The sequence below is a fragment of the Neopsephotus bourkii genome, unplaced genomic scaffold (genome assembly GCF_033783945.1).
Source record: "Neopsephotus bourkii isolate Nb327-2 ecotype Australia unplaced genomic scaffold, CSIRO-AGI_Nbou_v1 NB_246, whole genome shotgun sequence".
Taxonomy (NCBI): Eukaryota; Metazoa; Chordata; class Aves; order Psittaciformes; family Psittacidae; genus Neopsephotus; species Neopsephotus bourkii.
Window position 1 is genome coordinate 110925 of NW_026900756.1, and position 18458 is coordinate 129382.

The window sequence follows — 18458 nt, forward strand, 5'->3', positions numbered from 1 at the left end:
CAGAATAATTAACATTAGTAGCCCATTACTTCACAGGCAGTGCTTCTCTACACATTCATCACTGAAATAATAAAGTTTGAATGAAAGCATTAAAATAACTGCAAGTACAGATGTTTAGCTTAAACATATTTCCATCAATACTTCCTTAGCCACTGTTCATAAGGAGGTAAAGCAATGCTTAATTTATACTCACTATGTAGCTCAGGACTCCCAACAACAAAAGAAGCAACAATTCCTGTTAAAATTGTTAATATTATGGTTTTTTCCAGGCATAATTTCCTACATATAGTTTTACTGCATAAGTTGTCAAAATGCTTTTTGAGACCACAGCAGGAGGACAAGGATTTGATTCCATTAAACAGACCTTGGTGGTAGTAAGTCACTGAATTTAGGTTTTTTCTTGGGATTTGTAAAGTTCTAGACAAGGTCTGAATTCATGTCTCTGGAGTCCATCCTGTTCTTAAGCCTACTAAAGTAGCCAAAGGGTTTTTTCTAAGTTTTCTATCTATGGCTTTAATTTCTATCAAAATCTTAAAATTAAACATCCACTCATCCATATGGAGATCCAGCCATTTAGTTTTTGGGATTTATTAAAATCTACTTATACTGATAACAGCATAGGGACTTATTATTTGGCACAGTAAACACAGGTTTAACAGCCTAATTGCTTGGATTTTGTATAGTAGATCATTATGTTAATGCCTCTGCAATAAAGTGCTAAAGAGGAATTCCCACAACAAAGATTTCTCATTGCTGACTGAGAAGGAAAAGGTAAAACTTACTGGGGTAATTTAGGAAGAGACTCCTTTGTAGGGACACAGGAGAGGAGTCTTCAAGCCAATAGGACTACCAAGATCTACCAAAGGGAAGAAAACATGCCACATCACAAAACACCACAAATTATGTCTTTGTCTGAATAACCCAGGGACATCAGATGATTACACCTTGTCTAACAACCTTGCTTGGGAGGAAAGATAGCTTCACAGAGCTTCACAGGATAAAGACATACTCTATAATAAGAATAAATACCCTGCATGTGTGTAGAATTTCTTATTGTACAGCATTCAAGTGGATCTTGAGGTAAACCTCACTATTTTGTTGTGCAGTTGCAATGATGGCACTGTACATCATGCTCCCTCAAGTCTGATACTGATCCCACATGACACCTGAACCTGCTCTGTCTTCCCAGCCCCAGATCCACAGATGTGCTAACGAAGTGGGCTTGCTTAAAAGACTAATAAATTGGATCAAAATAAAAAATAAAAGGCATCAACTTACCTATATATTTTGTGAGTCCCTTTTATTAGTTTAATACATCCTTCATTTTCCCAAAGAAGTTTCAATGTTGTTTTCCCTAAACTTAGGTCCACATTTAATCACTGAAAATGCACTTCAACCGCACAGCAGATGTGCCATTAACTATTTCTGAAAAAAAGTGAAATAAAATCACCCAGCATAAGAATACTATGGAATAAGTCAGCACTAGCAGATGGTGTTTATCTTGTCACTGCTTGTGTTAAAAATTCCCACCTATTTTATCAGCTTCTTTAAGGTAGAAGCTTCATGTAAAAAGCTATTTTTTATAAGCTGTCAGAGAACTCCTTAAAATATAAGCTCTTGTTTTCATGGCTTCCAGTTTCTAGGACATGGTGCGTTACACAGGAGATCAGTTTGTATAAATCTGACATGATCGAGTATTTTGCTCGCAGCTCCGTCTTTCAACATACAATCTGGTTTGTTTCTCAAGCAAATTTGCAAATCCTTTAGTTCAAATACCGGTGTTTTCAAGACAAATCCTGTAACAAGTGTTAAGTCTGCTCCTAGGAGAGGCACCTGGTAGAACTGTCAGCTTGTTTTCTTCTAGAACCCAAGATGCAAGAGAGTTTTTCTTCCCCCTCAGAGTTTCCTACATTCTCATTTGATTTTATCGCACACTTTTGGCTTTGCAGTTTACATTCTCTGGTTGATTGTTTCTTATCAAAACAGTATGTTGCATGAAGAGCAATGGTACAACCTGGACTTGGTTACTTAAAGAAATCACTGCTAAAATCCCATGACAAAACCAGGTTTTGCTCATGCATTTTTGAAAGGATTTCCATTAAAATGGAAACCCAAAGCCTTCCCGGAAATGTAAACCCACATAATCCTCAGTAAGGCAAACCATGCTGAAAGCTGCAAGGTGATCTAAATTCCTTGCTACTGTGATTTAAACAGAATTATTACAAACAGTACCCACAGTATCCATACACAATATTGAAAGAAAATTTTCAAAGAACTTATTTATATCTGAAGGCTACTGGACATCAGTCTCCCATTCTCATTGATGATTCTAATGTCATAGTGATACCAAATTAAAATAGTATTTCACTGAATATAGAGACTTAGACTGGGCTACAAGGATTCTTAAACTAGATTTTTACTGTGCATAAAGGCTGTAGAGATAGAGACTGTGTGTAGTGGATATAAAGATAAGGAAGGCAAGCAATAAGAGAACCAGATGTCTTCTCTCAAACCAATGTGGGCCTTCATCTTTCTGATAGGCCGGAGAAAAAAAGTAAACTGGGGAGCCCTTTAGGATCGTAAATTAGCCCAAACAAGAACAAGTAGTTAACTGGAAAGACTAAGCAAGCATTCCAATGTCCTTAACTAAGGATTTCCATAACAGGGTAAACTGAGTAGGGGTATTTCTCCCCAGACAACCACTAGGACCCCTAGGCACCACTCCTTAAAATTCACAGCACCTGCACAGTGGCCTTATCTGCCCAAATTCCCATATGCCTGAGAAATGAGAATTGGGTGGGAATTTCATGGAATTATAATGAATATGTATATAATGAAGATACGTAAGTTGTGATCTGTCTTTTCTCAGTGTGCATGACAGGCGCAGCAATCCTCCATGCATCCGGTACCATAATAAAATCATATTGGTTTCTATCCTCTCATTCTGGTTAGAAAGCTTATTTCCTGGATTTCGGTGGCAATAGCATGGAGAGATCATCCTCCTAAATCAAGTCTCCATGCACACAAACAGCTGCATTTTGTATCTAAACATCTTAAGCACAGGACAAAATTCAATCCATCTTCTTCCCTGGAAAAGGCATAATCCCCATCTTCATAATATCACAGTTCAATTGATAATGTCCCCAAATTACTTGAAGAATTTACTTGCACATCACAGATTACCATAGGTCTTTGAGATGTATGCTTTCTGCAACAACATATCAAATACATAGCTTAGTAACTATAGTCATTCAAACCTCCTTTGGCATTGGCAGGCTCATACATGAATTCAGAGACTATGGACTCCACAACAATGTCCAGATTTGTATGTTTACAATTTACTCAAGATCATCATGTTGAAACAAACAACAAAGATGCTTTAACCACATGACAGTGGTTGCAAAGTGAACCAAAAGTTAGGAAATGGTACAAAACAGGCTGCCTGGATAACCACTGTTAGTGCACTGCAATATGTTTCTTCATTATGTGACTCAATCCTTTCTCCCTCCATGCTAAGCCTTCCGTTGCACTTAGTGGTCAGGTAGTTCGCATACACTATAAGAGGAGCTGATCCTTTCATCTTTATTATTCAATGAGAAGTGCAGGCCTCTCAGTGTCCTATTGAAGTCATACTCTAAACTGCATGCTATCAGATTTCTTCTTTTATATATTGCTCAACATTACACTACCTGAATTCTTTAAAAGCTTTCTGTTTCTGTTAAGTCTCTGAGCTTCAGTTACATTATTTTATGGCTTTAGAAAGAAAGCCAGGGTGATTTCGTTCTCTGGTTGGTTTTGTTTTTAATTTCTTGGTGTTTAGTATGAGATAGATTTGAAGTATTTTTTTGTTTGTGTGTTTGGGGATTTTTTAAATCTATTAAGAATTCTCCCAGAAAGGGAGAAGTCAGAAAAGGTGACATTTAGGTAGGTCTACACCAAAGAGAAGGAAGGGAAGATATTTTCCCTACAGGATGCTTTTATCGGTTTTCATTCCAGAGTCTGAACAAGGATCTGGCAGCAATCTTTCCACCTGTGTTTCTGAAGCACTGACCATTATAACACCCCTCTTCAGCACTTAACGTCCTTTTACCCATTACCTGTTAGGCTGCACCAGCAGATTCTTTCTCTTTAGCAAAATAAAAGGCTCAGTAGATCAAGAAACCTAACATTTCATTAGAACACAACAAAGCAATCCACCCACTAAATGAGCACACTCAATAACTGGTTACCTTTAAAATGAAAAGTCTGAGGGCTTCACTTATGGGGATAAAAAGAGTCCTCTTTTGTTGACACAACATGGGAGCCAAAAGCTTTGCAACAGTGTTTGGATGCATTCACAGCCATCTGAGGCTTTAAACCAAGGTTACTGCCATCTGTCTGGTTTTGGCAGCATTCAGACTGACGCAAAGAATCCTGCGACACTTTTTAAAAGGAACACAGTTAAAGCTTGGTTTTGGTCAATTCCCTTGAACTACCACCATAGTTGATTTGGCTGGCATCAACGCCAGTCAGCACACCTGGATCTATAAGCTCACTGTTCCTGCCTTACCACATTTAGAGCATGCAATGAACTATTTTACTATCAGATTTCATATGTCCAAGTAATTAGATTAATTAAAGTCACAAAAAGTACCAAGTTTTTCTAATGCTGTCACAGTTCAATTTTCTAAAATATGTTATTGTCAAGTCAGAGGTGAAAATTAATACTATTGTCAAGTATTTTTGAGTTGCTATGTAGTTATTAATACCTTCTCATGTTTGTCTTAATTTCTACAGCCCTGAATGATACGATGCCAAAAGTTAAAATCAATATATAAATCAAATTTGTTTGAAATTTAATTTCCCTACTATATGCTCTGACTCCCATTCTTTTAAGAAGCATGGAAATACATAAAACGGTCCTTATCTCCAGTTTGAAAACACACTAAGCATTCTTTGGCTGCAGTAGCTATAAGATGGTCACAGATCTCAGTACTTTCCAGAATTTGATGTAAGAAACTGCCCTAGTATTTGCTCAGACACTGTTTGATTTTCAAAGCATAATGCCATTCACTATTTTTCAGCAACAATCAAGCAATTATGGAAAGAAGTATAACAGAAAAGTAAATTGGGGGTGACAAGAAAACATTGGTTTAGGTCTCATTTAAATATTAAACAAGCAGAATATTATTCCTGGTTAGGAATAATTTTGCAAACCATTTGCTTAAATGCTTAAGTGAGAAGCCCAAATGGAAAGGGATCTTTCATGTAGGTACCAGGTCATTGTAGCAATGGAAGAACATAATGAAAGACAAGAATATATCTTTCACCTCATCTTGTCAAATACAAGGCAAAATTTGGAGTGTTGAGGACAAAAGATTTCACAATAATAGCCCCTAATAAACTGGGAAGGGCACATACTAATACAGTTAGTGTAAGCATACACATCTGATGAATGGAAAACCACATTTTGAACTCAAGACACATGAAGAAGATGTAAAAGCTGAAAGCTGCAAGGTGATCTAAATTCCTTGCTACTGTGATTTAAACAGAATTATTACAAACAGTACCCACAGTATCCATACACAATATTGAAAGAAAATTTTCAAAGAACTTATTTATATCTATTATGCCTTAAGATGCCACTGGATTTATATTACTACAGCTTGTTTTTTCTTTTGCTAAAAAGTATATTGCCCTTTTTTTTTTCCAAGCATCCTCATCCTCTCAAAGGCATCTTGCTCTTAGTGAAACAAAAGGTGTAGTGGGGGAAGGTAGGGAAAGGGGAGTAAAAACAATGAATTAGGTGATTCCCTACAAAACAGAAACAATAAATACACCCACCCCTCCCCAACTGTTTTGCACAGCCCCTAAGAAACAAACCTTCAGTGTCATACCAAGTGTCAGTGCCTGAATCTGAAACACTTAGGAAAAAAAAACACACAACCCAAAATCAAAACTACAGGTGAACAGAGTTATCACTAAATTTGTCATTGGAAATTCAGATGTAAGAAACATCTACCACAAGCATCACATGGGATAAAATGTGCAATTTCTTTGGTGAAAATACTGCTAGATACATGTATCAGTTTTACATTTGTGCCTGTGTGTACTCAGACTCCTCAAGTCCTAGCTCTCTTTCTTTTCATGTAATGAGCCCCATCCTGTGAAGCACCATCAGCTGCTTCACCACTTGGTGAACACTCCCAACAAAAACCAAAAGCCCCACCCTGAGTTCAACCAAATCAGGAAGGTAACTCAACAATGCAATAGAAATAAGTAGTAAAGAGAGATCAGGTTTATTCAACAGAATATAAACACCCAGGAGGAAACACACAAACAAAATCCCCAAATACATAATAAGCAGAACATAAACAGAACTAGATTAATTGTTGCAAACCCCACAAATTCTAAACTAGGTTCTACATTTACAAGGAACACAGTTTAAGCAAGATAAAAACCTTACGTATTAGAGAGTTCTTTGTCTCAGCCAGCTGCTGCCAGCTTGTCTGTCTGTCTTTCAATTTCTCAGAAAGGTGTGTGTGAAAATCTAAATGAAATAAAACAAATACAGTTTAGAGATGGCTCTTCTCATCCTTTTACATTCTATTCACCTTTGGTGACACACACTCAATAGAATGTTTCACCTCCTCCCACCCAAAACATTCCTGAATAATAAAAGAAATATTATTCAATATTATCTGGAGAACAAGAATACTTTAAAGTTGTTATCAATGGCATACAAAAAGGCATATTGAGCAGCAGTAGTACTGATGAAATCTTGCTTTGCAGGAGGTACATATACTCACTGTCAGTATCATTAACGACAAAAAGGACAGAGTACATAAAAAACTGGCTATAATACATGCATTAGAATTTAACCTGAATTTCTACATGTGCTGAACAGTAGGTATTTAAGATCACACTAGCTTATTTTGAGTGTATTATTTATTAGTCCTATAGCCAAGTAGGTATTATTGCACTCTTTTAAAGGGTAACTTTTATCATCTAAACCAGACTCTTAAAATACATTTGGAAAATTGACACTTTCAGCTGTAATATATAGATTTTTATATGTTTATCGCAGCAGCTGATGAGTTTTACATTGACCATCAACATAATCAGGCTCAGTCTGCCACATCTCAACACGAACAGTGAAGCTGCACTGTTGCAAGAATGCCATTTTTTTCTTTTTTGTCTTATAAAATCTCTCCAGCTTCAGGACAACAAATTTCATTAAGGGTTTTTGTTTTAATCTTGTCCTTTTTTATGCAAAAATGGGACCAAATTCCTCAATACAGTGTTATTCTTCTGTGCTACTCACAATTGAATGAAACCATTTTAGTAGTTTGCAATTTTATAGTTTTTGTTATATCACACCCTATAACATGCAAACGTTTGACATCTTTACTGCCTCTAATTTTCATATTTTTCTTTTAGTAGAAGTTTGGCTTTCATTTCTCTTTGAAGAGGAAAAACCAGAATTAATCCACCAACAGCTCATCTATATGACATTTTGTCACATTAAGCTTTAAGTGTGCATTACTGAATCTGCTGTCATCTCTTTTTTACCTGTGTCCACCTTGGGATATTTGATTCTTGCAATTACAAAGGGTATGGATGAGGACAACAAACTGTTCCCAAAGGAAGCTGAGACATCCCTCTTTTTGATGTGAATCCTCTAAACCTGATGGCTAAAACCTAAGTTTCCAAACTATGTTTCTCCACGAATTAAAGTTTGTTACCAATGCCCAAAGGAAAGAATAATTTAAATGTTGAGACACTTTCAGAATAGTGTCATCTAAAGGGAAGTCTCCATGGGTATTACCTTCCTTTGACACTCACAGGGAGTTAAACCTAATTGCATTTAGGGTTATCTCTAGCAGCTACACTCAGAATCAAACATCCTCAAGAGGACTATTTTTCTAACTAATTTACTTATTAGGCTTTTATTCAGATTTAGTACAGCCTTTTATAAAAAACCATCTCCAAGGGACAGTAATGGATTTTGCAATTATCTTACAGTGAAGAATAGACTATGACCTACAATCTTTGGCCTTGCCAAAAATTAGGAAAAAAAACTTTTTGTAAGTAAATCTTTAGATCATTAAGCTAATTTTAGCCCTTATCAGACACCACACTTTACATCTGGAAAAAGTAAATCCTGTGTGTATTTACTATGCTTGCCTCTTACACATTCCTCTAAAACACAACCCCACAATGTCCATAGGTCCATTTACTCCTACAGTAACCAACAGAGAGAAAAAAATCTGCTTTTGGTATATTACGTTCAAAGATAAATGAGTAGCAGCTTCCAGGTTGCTGCATCAAGCCCCAGTTTAACTTAAAAATCAACGTTGATACAGCTAATTTTAAATAATAGCATAAATACTAGCAGCTGATTTTGAAAATGGAGAAAACAAATACTGCAATTTTAAGCCACTCTCCTGTGAGGCACACAATACCCAGATTAGCTGCTTGTCTTCTGCACATTATTCAGCAAACTCCTTTTCCTTTCTCACAGCAGCCTCTTCAGAGACTGACACTGCTTCTGCTATTCCATTATGTTTTAACATTTATCTAAGTTCCCTCACAGCCCAGCAGTCTCCCACAAGGCCTGGTGCGAGACATATGCAACGTCTTCTTGCTGTCCAACAAGGCAAGGTTGTAAGTACTCCCCCCATTTTCATTCCCTATCACTATGCTGTGTAACCAGCAAATAGGAGGCACCTCTGCACCCTCTTATCAAAGTGGTAAACCCCAACTTTAACTGGTAATAAACAATAAACGGATGGTTTATTTTTTATAAACTAGCACTTCAGAAGTATTAAAAAATGTCTTACAAATAAATGCCCTGAATTTCTCCAGCTGCTTCCCCTCCCTCCCAATATTCACACAAAACCACCCAGTAATGAACTCTCACACCATTTCTGTCATACCCACATGGCTGAGGCTTGTCTCAACTGTGTCTGATTTCCTTTCTATTGAACACTTCCAGTGAGCAGGGGCTGCTCCTCTGTTAATACCTTGGTACATTTTCATTGTTATTTGCTCAACATTTATTACTATCATTTATCACTGATTATGTTCCTTGAGGAATAGGACAAACCCCGTAAGAACTGACACACCACTCACAGAACTGTGCAGGTCAAAGCTCTACATTTTACTCAAATAACCTTTCTTGGTTTTGCATTTTCATTACATTTTACCCTAACATTTTGGACCAAGAATACTGGACAGACATAACAAACATGGTACTCTTAACCTATCTGCAAACAATGGTTTATGAAGAAATTAGAAAAAAGTCAGTAATAAAATCATGCAGGAAAATATGGGAATATGAACTGTTCTGTAATAACAGGAATACACAATTTTTCTTTTCCTATACTGTCTTGAGAGAATTACTCTGCCGTTTTACTCCATTATGCTCTATCGCACATTTTATACCCACTGTTTTTTTGATCTTTTACAAAAGTCGTATTCATTTTTCTTTTCTCTGAAGCACATTCACCAAGCCAATTAAACTGAAACAGCTTCACCTGAACTGTATGCTGCATCTCTCAAGCAGAAGCATTCTCCAATAAAAAATATCTACAAGACATGTTTTATTTTTGAAAGTACACATTTAAATGTGCACATCCCAAATACTCATGCAAGAATGACAAACACCACAAAAGAAAATGCTCTTAGTTCAAGTAGGTTTCAAAGAATATTATAGTTCAGTGAGCTCAACAGGAAATACATCATTTTCTCTCTCCACAGTTGACCAGAGGTAATGTTACAAAATGGGAGGAAGAGAAATTTTTTAATCACATTTCTATTTATGACACTCTAAACATTACCAAAAATGACCAGCAACAGATCTACTGCACCAGGAACTGGATTTTCCAAGCACATTGTCCATGTCTTTTATAGAGAATCAACTAGGCAATTAGCTACATCAGAGACATCAGTCCAGGACTTCAAATGACAAATACCTTAATTTTACATTTTCATTTCCTCTGAACCAATTAAAGCATTAGGATGTACTAGTACTGTAGCAATCACAGGGACATGCATCACACCAGCACTTAGCAAAGTGCATAGATGTGTCTGTTTCTTTGTGCAGAGCTCTGTCTACACTTAAGAACTCACAGTGAATGGAAATTGAATTTCAAATGGATTTATTTAAGTCAAATTATATGGTCCCTATGTGTCTTATTTCCAAAAAGAATTAAATATAGGCCCTCTTAAGTTTAACGGATGTCTATATAGGAATTTCAGTCAATTTCACAATACCACTTTAAGATCATGCTACTAAATACCTGGCAACTTGGATGAGTCTTCTCAAATGCCCCCGAACAGTCAAGCTCTTACATCTAAAGTGTTCATAATTGCCTCTTAGTTCAACATGGTTACTGACTTGTATGAAAATAAAAACTCAAAGTGAAACTTCATAACATTTTTGCTCTTTTCCACACTGTTTTGTTTCAGTTTTGTTCTGCTTTGCTTTTAAAGTAAGGGTCAATGTAACAACTATTACTTCATGCTCTCAGGAAAGGGTTAGTATACCAATACAGGTCAATGATTCAGCTATGGGTCAATATCTCCATAATTTATAAAACCATAAGACACAATCCTCATGGGAATAATTTATTATAAACTAAGAAATGCTTCAATCTCAAATGGCAACTACAGATACTCTAAGGTTTATTGCTCTTTCTTTAATACCTCTTCCATTCAAGTCTTTCTGTCAAAAAACACTTCATTAGTTTGGCCTCTCTGTTTTTGATCAAAAAATTAATTTCTGGAAAGACCAGCATCTGACTTATTAAGTTAGTGGGACAATTTAAATTGTTGAAGTACAAACTAAACAGCTCCTGCTGAAAGTGTAACTTTTTCAACCCTACCTATTTGGAAAAAAAACCAAACAAACTACACTTAAAAAATCACTAAATCCTGGATCCTTACAGAAATATGGTTACAAAATTCACATGAACCAAGTTATACAACAAAAGTGGTCAAGCACAAAGCTGGAATTTAGAGGAGACTATATGCATTGTACTACAACCAATCAACACTTTGATTAAAGCACCCACTGCTGTTGTCACTTGGCAGCACACAAGATGTTGTAAATAGAAACTGCTTAGAGGAGGCTAAAAATAATTTTAATTCTAAAAAGAATTCTTCTCTTTATTGCAGGATACTGATATCCTGTACTTCTTCAGCTTGGAGGTGGAAAGAAAGAATAAGCCAACCAAAATACTGCACTAAAAATTATCTGCCACATACTAAAAATTATCTCCCCATACTATTTTGCTGCTTCTTTTGTAAGCAAGGGAATAAACCAGAGTTAGCTGTTCTTGATAAGACTGATCTTGTTTTAATTTATCAAATGTCAGCAGAATGGAGCACTGTGACAGCTGTGAAATAAACACTGAGGGATTCATAAAATAATGGAAAGAAGCTTTTCCATGCAATTCTAATAGCACTAAATTCTTGTAACCACATGTTGGGTGTTGTCACCCTGCCCCTTCTCCAAAACAAACAGAAGTAGGAAACAACTAAAACATGGTTTAATCTGTCAAAAGAACAATGTAAAGCCAAGACATATGGACAAAAAAGGTATGAAAGACCAAATGGCTACCATGTTAGTCCTACTGACATACTGGGCATTCTTTCAATGACCTGAATATTCATAGGCCCTACAACATGCTTCTAACAGCGCAGTTCATTGCTCACTTAAAATGAAGCCCCTAAAAATACAAAGAAACACTAAAAGAAAAACATGCAGTTGTGTTCCTAGGGAGATCAATGGCCAAAACCAATGTTCTAGTAATAATAATACCTTACAAAACAAAAGAAGCTCTTAAAGTAATAACTTCAGCAGCTGACTTCCTATTATACAGCTAAGTTCTTCACTGTTAAAAATTATTCTTTGCTTTTAAATTGTTATGGCAAGTTAAGCAATTGATGAGCCTCAACCACCTTTAGACTTACTTTCACTTACTTACTCATCTCTTTTCTTTCTATGGCAAGTTGAATTAGTGGGGGAAAAAAAATCCGAAACAAAATTACAGTTTTCAAGTAATGCAGTTGGCAAAATCTAATTTGGCAGCTATGCCTGTAAACAGTTTTGAAGAATTAAGAACTGACACACAATTCACAGACAAGCAGACAAACTTACTGTCTTACCGTGTTATTTGTTGGGGAAAAAATTACAAAGGACAAGATTTCAATCTCAGATTTTACCAACTCTCTCTTCAGCCTCTATAATGAGATCACCTATAGCTTCAAAACAAAATCATTCTCGCTTTGCTCTGACAAAGAATGTAACTATAACCTGTAGCAAGTCAGATCTTTTATCACATCTCTAGCCTAAGGAAAATATAAAACTAGAGTAAACACATGAAGAGAACCCTTCAGAATAGCCTCTAAAACTCCAGGAGTTCGTCTCTCAGACTTCCTAAAACTTTTATTCAACACTCCTTGTTGGATTTTTCTTCCATTAATTTCTCATCTGGTTTTGAATCAGTGTAAATTGTTAGTAATTAGAAAGTCCAGGGACAAGCAGCCCAACAACTTCCCTGAATGTTGTATGAAGTAGGGATATGGCAAGAGGCAACGGCTTTAAACTGAAAGAGAGCAGATTTAGATATAAGGAAGAAGTTCTTCCCTGTGAGGGTGCTGAGGCGCTGGCACAGGGTGCCCACAGAAGCTGTGGCTGCCCCATCCCTGGCAGTGTTCAAGGCCAGGTTGGATGGGGCTTGTAGCAGCTTGCTCTAATGGAACATGTCCCTGCCTACAGAAGGGAGCAGGAACTAGGTGAGCTTTAAGGTCCTTTCCAACCCAAACCACTCCAAGGTTGTATGATTCTATGAAGTAGATTTTTGTTCATTTTGGATCTGCTATTACTGATTTGATGTTGTAGATTTCCTATATGGGGAAAAAGCAACGAACAATCATTCACGTTTTCTATGTTATCACCACTGTGCAGACTCAAGTCATGTCACTAGTTGCTGTTTGGGTTTTGGGGTTTGTTTTGGTTGCCTTTTTTTTTTTTTTTTACAGTAAATAATATTAAGTCACTATTCACAAGGAAGCTATGTCTTGTTACGTTGGGTAACCCATCTCACTGGCTCTTACCTTTTGCAGTCCTATTACAGAATTCTTTAAATGGAAGAATAAGAACTCAACATATTGTTCAAGGTATGGACACTGCACACCCTTATTGAATGGCAGCAATAATATTTTGTGTTTTGTTCTTTACAGAAACTTTCAGCTAGGGTTTTTTTCTGTATGAAGGTGGTTGCATTACTGCCTTATGCAATCACAGGATTGTCCACTCTAGCACTAATGTAACTTTCCTGAATAACAGCAGACAATCCAGGGTTCATGGTATTTCCTCAACAATTACCAGTTTCCCCTGCTGTTTTCTCTGCCACCCATTCAGCATCTTAAGACTCCTCAGGAAATTTTGCACTGCTTTGTCTCCACCACCCTGGATAACATTTGGCAGACAGAAGATTAGCACCTCCTTCTGGATTTGTTTTCCCAGCTCATTTCAAACAAAAAAACCCCAAACACTAAAATTATCTTTGTCCTATGAATGGCACAAGTGCAGAAGAAGCACAAAAACCACCACACATTCAGCTCTCATATACTGTACATTTACCTTACACATCATAGTATCTGCTTCCCTTTGCATACAACATAGAATAGTAATAATTCTATTCATCTCTTTCCTGACAGATAGATTCTAGGCTCTGCCCAGTTTCCACAAACCAAACAGTTCATAGAAGAACCAGAAGAATGGCCTGGACAAGGCAGGCACACATAAACATATTACAAGTTCATGCTGTGCACTGTTAGAGAGAGAGCATTAGACACAATGATTCAAAAGGGATAACATTTTAGGGCAAATAGACATATACAATACATCCTACATGTACCAGGAGGATATTTATGTGAAAAACACTGCAATATATTCTACCTAAGCTACAAATACTGAGTCATGTGGTGAATGACCTAGTTTCCTCTTCATTTTAAGTGTATTTTTATTTATTCCCCATTGATTTATATTTTCATTAAAACCTCAGGGATATGTCCTTTTGAAGTCTGCTGGAGGCTGAATGGACATACGGTGCTCTGTAAAGACTACCTTGGCATTTTTTCCCCATTGTTCTCTGTCTCAAAGTCATAAGTCTAATAGGAACTTAACTAAAGAGCAAATAAGCATAATTTGTTTACCTCTATTTTATCTTTCCTTCACAGGAATTGAAATGCAAATGTGAAATAGAACGAACACGAACAAATGTAACAACTGCTAGTGCAGTCTAATGACTACAAACAACACAGGAAAAGAGACTACTGTGCTCTCTGCTTACTGCCACAGCATTCTGCAGTTGGCAATACTAGCAGTGTTTCGTATAGCTCAGTTTTGCAATTAAATTTATATTGAAATACTCTGAAAATCATCCCAGTATTTATAGAGAAGTGATGTACTTCAGTGTAATAACCTTGTGGGACAACACATAACATTTTATGTAGACAATCAAAGAGAGATTGATTTGAAATAGAAAAGAAAACCCACCTATGAAAAAAGCCCTCTAGGTGTCTTTAATCCTACAGAAGATGCATTAGAAGGGTTTCCTTTTTAGAGAATTCTGAGCTTAGTTTGCAATAAGTGGAAATTTCCAATTGTTTTCAAACCAGACCTGTCAAGTCACTGAAATGATGTCCACTTTTGTCATTATTTTTTTTTAATTATTAAAATGAACCATAAAACTTAAAACTTTATGTATGGACTCCAAACATTCACTGTGAACTGGAGCTGAATTTTAGGTTTTTCCCCTTCTCTACTACTGAATGAAGTTACAGCATTAGATTTTGCATAACAAACAAGTACAAAATATTGCATAATGACCTAGCTTCAAATGAAGGCTCAATTACAGTAATGATCTTGATAATTACATTAGGACAATCTAGGTTTCCCTACAGCTTTCTTCTTCTCAAATTTAGAGAGAGTTATGTGCATGATGACAGCTCTGTGTGCTCTTAAGACTCTTCTTACTTTATCCTGTCTACTTTTGCATGCTCCACAAATTCAGCTTTAAACTGCAGTTTTCAAGTATTTTGTCAATCACAGTTTATCAAATGCTAAGGCAGCTGTCAGGACAAGATTCAGCAATGACAAGCTGTCTTAGCTCCTGTTCATTCTACCCTTAAGTCACCAACTCTTATTTTTATCTCTGAGGAGGAGAAATACTCTAGCTAGAAAAGGCTCTACCTGTTCACAAAACAGGCAGTTGAGTCACTGTATTGGCAAGTCTCCTGATCAACAGAACTAGGAATACCAATAAATTCTCAGGAGCCCATTTATGCCTACTTTTTCCTTATCATAAGTGCTATTCTGAAAATACTACTGCCATTCTGCACATAGAAATGATTGAGTAAAAAGATACAGTGCAGGTTGTCAGTTCATCCTGAAATAGTCTCTAGTGGCTAGATAAAAGCCATCTAAACCACAGCAGAAGACAGTGCTATTACACAGAGTGCCCAAACCTTCCCCAAAACATGCCAGACAAAATTTTGGCCTCTACTACACACGCTCAGAATTATGTCAGTCTACATCACTATTTCTGCATAGAGCAAAAGATCAGCACATACTGAAGTATTTTATTATAAACCCTAGCAATAAGGAACTTCATGGCATCTTAACTCTGTATAAATGCTGTATGTGGTATATCACAAAGGCTAAAACTGGGATTATCCCTAACTTGCCTTTTAGCATTAGTTGTGATATTCAGTGAATTACCCCAAAAAATGTTCACTTATCATGATAAATCATGAGTGGGAAAAGTCTGATAAATCTGATGTCCACCCCCTCTACACTTGTTATCATGGAAATGCCATTAGCATAAGAGAGTACACAGACAGCTTAGCTCCAAATATTTCAGCTGATCTAAATGAGTGCATTTGATCGTATATACGGTTTGTTGTGGGATGAATAAGGGAGTTTGAAAGGCAGATCCAGTATGAATTCTACACCAAATCCTTCTATTTTAAAAGGAACAGAAAGAAGAAACTTTCAGTCTTCATTAAAAAGGAAGAGAAAAGTGATATAGCGACTTGAACTTAAAGAAGTGCTGAATATTTCCTGGACAAGTTGAGGTTAACAGAAAATAGCATATGAAACAGGCTGGCATTTGAAAACAGACCCTATATGAACTTTTGACAACATTTAAATTGTTAACTGTCTTTAAGTGTCCATTATTGTTCATGCCACACAAACAGGAACAAAAGCAATACATAGTCTCAAAACTAAGAGAAAAATCATTAGGATTTGAACAGGAGACATCAAGCTACCTTAAAAAAAGTCTTATTGCCAATCCTAACAGAAGAGAAGGTTAGAAACAAAGCTAGTGGCGAGAGTAAGCATGCAGGGGAAAGTCAGAGATGGATCACAGCATGCAAACACATCAATAAGCAGCTTGAGGATAGCTGGCCTGACATTGCTTCATAACACTGTAGATTGTGTACTTCCAATTTCAGTTTGGTGTGTCACAAAAACAAAGGACTGTTTCATTCAGCAACACTCCCCAATGCCCTCTAAGTGCAGCTATTTTTGTATTATGATTCTTAAGGTCCCAGATAAAGGAAGACAAAGCAGATGAGAGAATTTCAGTTTTATTTCTACCCTATATCCTCAACTAGCTCGAATAAAAATACTGTAAAAGGTGAGCAGGGGCTTTTTGCTATTTCAAAAGGAATCTGTTTCCCCTAGTAAATGATGCACTTCATTGTATCACATAACTGCATTAAGAATGTGTGTATCTGAACATAATGCAGACAATATTCAGAGTCCATAACATCATTCGCGCAACTGTAAATGTCTGAGGGCAAAATGATGGTGGCTGACCTTACGGAAAGAGTAATCAAACAGGACCAACCCTTGTCAGTACCACAGAAACTTAGTATTTGGTTACACTGACTTGCAGAATGTGTAGAACATTAAGGGCATTGAAATAATAGCACCACCAAAAATACCAAGAACATGTAAATAACAAGTTTTATGTTTTTCAGCTTTTTGGAGAAGAACCAGCTGTTTCTAAATGCTTTTCTCTCATTCATTAGGTTAGCAGTAGCCTTATTTTGTGTATGCGTGTATACAAAAGTGGTTTTCCACTTGAATAAGCTGCTAAATGTCTGCTAAAGACAGAAGGACATGAATTCATGTACTGATTATTCCATGGAACTGTCTTGTTCGCTATCACTGAGGGTACTGTCTGCTCTAAATGGTTCCCATTCATTAGTTTTTGCAGAAATTCAGCATTGGCTTTATCATATCTGACATGTTACAGATAAAAATCCTTAGGCCACTTTTTTTTTATATTAGTTTTTGCAGATTCACAGGTCTATTTTCAACGTGTCTTGTTTTCAATACTAAGCCAAAATTATCTCTTTCTTCTTTTCATTGTTCTAACAGTCTTTGTCTGACATACTTATTTAGAAAATATGATTGTGGATGTGCTTCAAATTCATTATCTTATCAGTGTCCATATCAGAACAATTTATAGGAACAGGCAAAGTTGGTAAGTTATCAGGAGAAACACAATTAGACTTCATTAACCCAGAAGAAAACCTATTCCCCCGTATCTACTGGTAAGGGACAAGACTGGAAAGATTACAGAGACCTAAAACAGATTAAATAAACATACAGTTATATTTCTGATAAGAATACTTCAAAAGTTAACAGTGATGTTGGACAAACAGCGCTGCTGCATTTCTTACTGTAGCTCAAGCGGTACCGAAATATAACTACAGTCATAGCTTTCTGAGAGCATAGAAAAATAAAAAATTCATCTCTGTGGCTTGAATTCCTATTTTTAGGATACCTGTATGAGCTGGAGCTTGGGTGGCAGAGGAAATCAGTTAAAAAATGTGATCAGAACGCTACTTCAATTCTGCAATCTGCTGCTACAGCTCTGAGGGCTCGGATAGCAGGATGTAAATAAAAGCTAAGTTGTATAAGCCAGAAGAGGTCTTGGTGGGGGTGTTTGTGTGGGTTTTGTGTTGCTTTTTTTTTGTCTCTAAAGTTTGCATGAGGAATAGCTCATCGAAACCAGAGAACCTATTTCTATCAAATTAACCATTCTTATGAATCTGTTCACTTAAGATTCAAACCATTCCCTTAGAGGAGGTACTGTTACACTTTCATAAGTGAGAAAACTGAGGGCAGGCAATGTTACTCTGGCTTGATATCCCTGCTTGTCCCCAAACCAAAGGACAGTCAAATCTGCAGAAACTAGTGGTAAATGGTTGCTAGTCTGCCTAGGAGGATAAGGAAAAAGGCCAATTAGATCTTAGGTATACAAGGCAGAGTATGGAGAAAGCAATAAGGTCCAGTATTCCAGCAAAAGAACTTTTACCTCTCCAGTAGCTTGAGTAGGCACTGAACAGACAGATGAAGTTCAAGTATTTGAAACTAATGCAGAGGC

At 36.6% G+C, this 18458-nt stretch overlaps 1 protein-coding gene across 1 annotated transcript in view; it reads right to left on the reverse strand.

The window, feature by feature from the left end:
• The window catches only part of LOC133208240 (teneurin-2-like), a gene marked incomplete at its 3' end in the record, with an annotated part of 370909 nt that overhangs the window by 73624 nt on the left and 278827 nt on the right, over nucleotides 1-18458 (reverse strand). The window contains exon 4 of the mRNA XM_061345967.1: nucleotides 6446-6529. Within this exon, the coding sequence (XP_061201951.1) occupies nucleotides 6446-6529 (84 nt within the window). The remainder of the gene's footprint in view (nucleotides 1-6445; nucleotides 6530-18458) is intronic.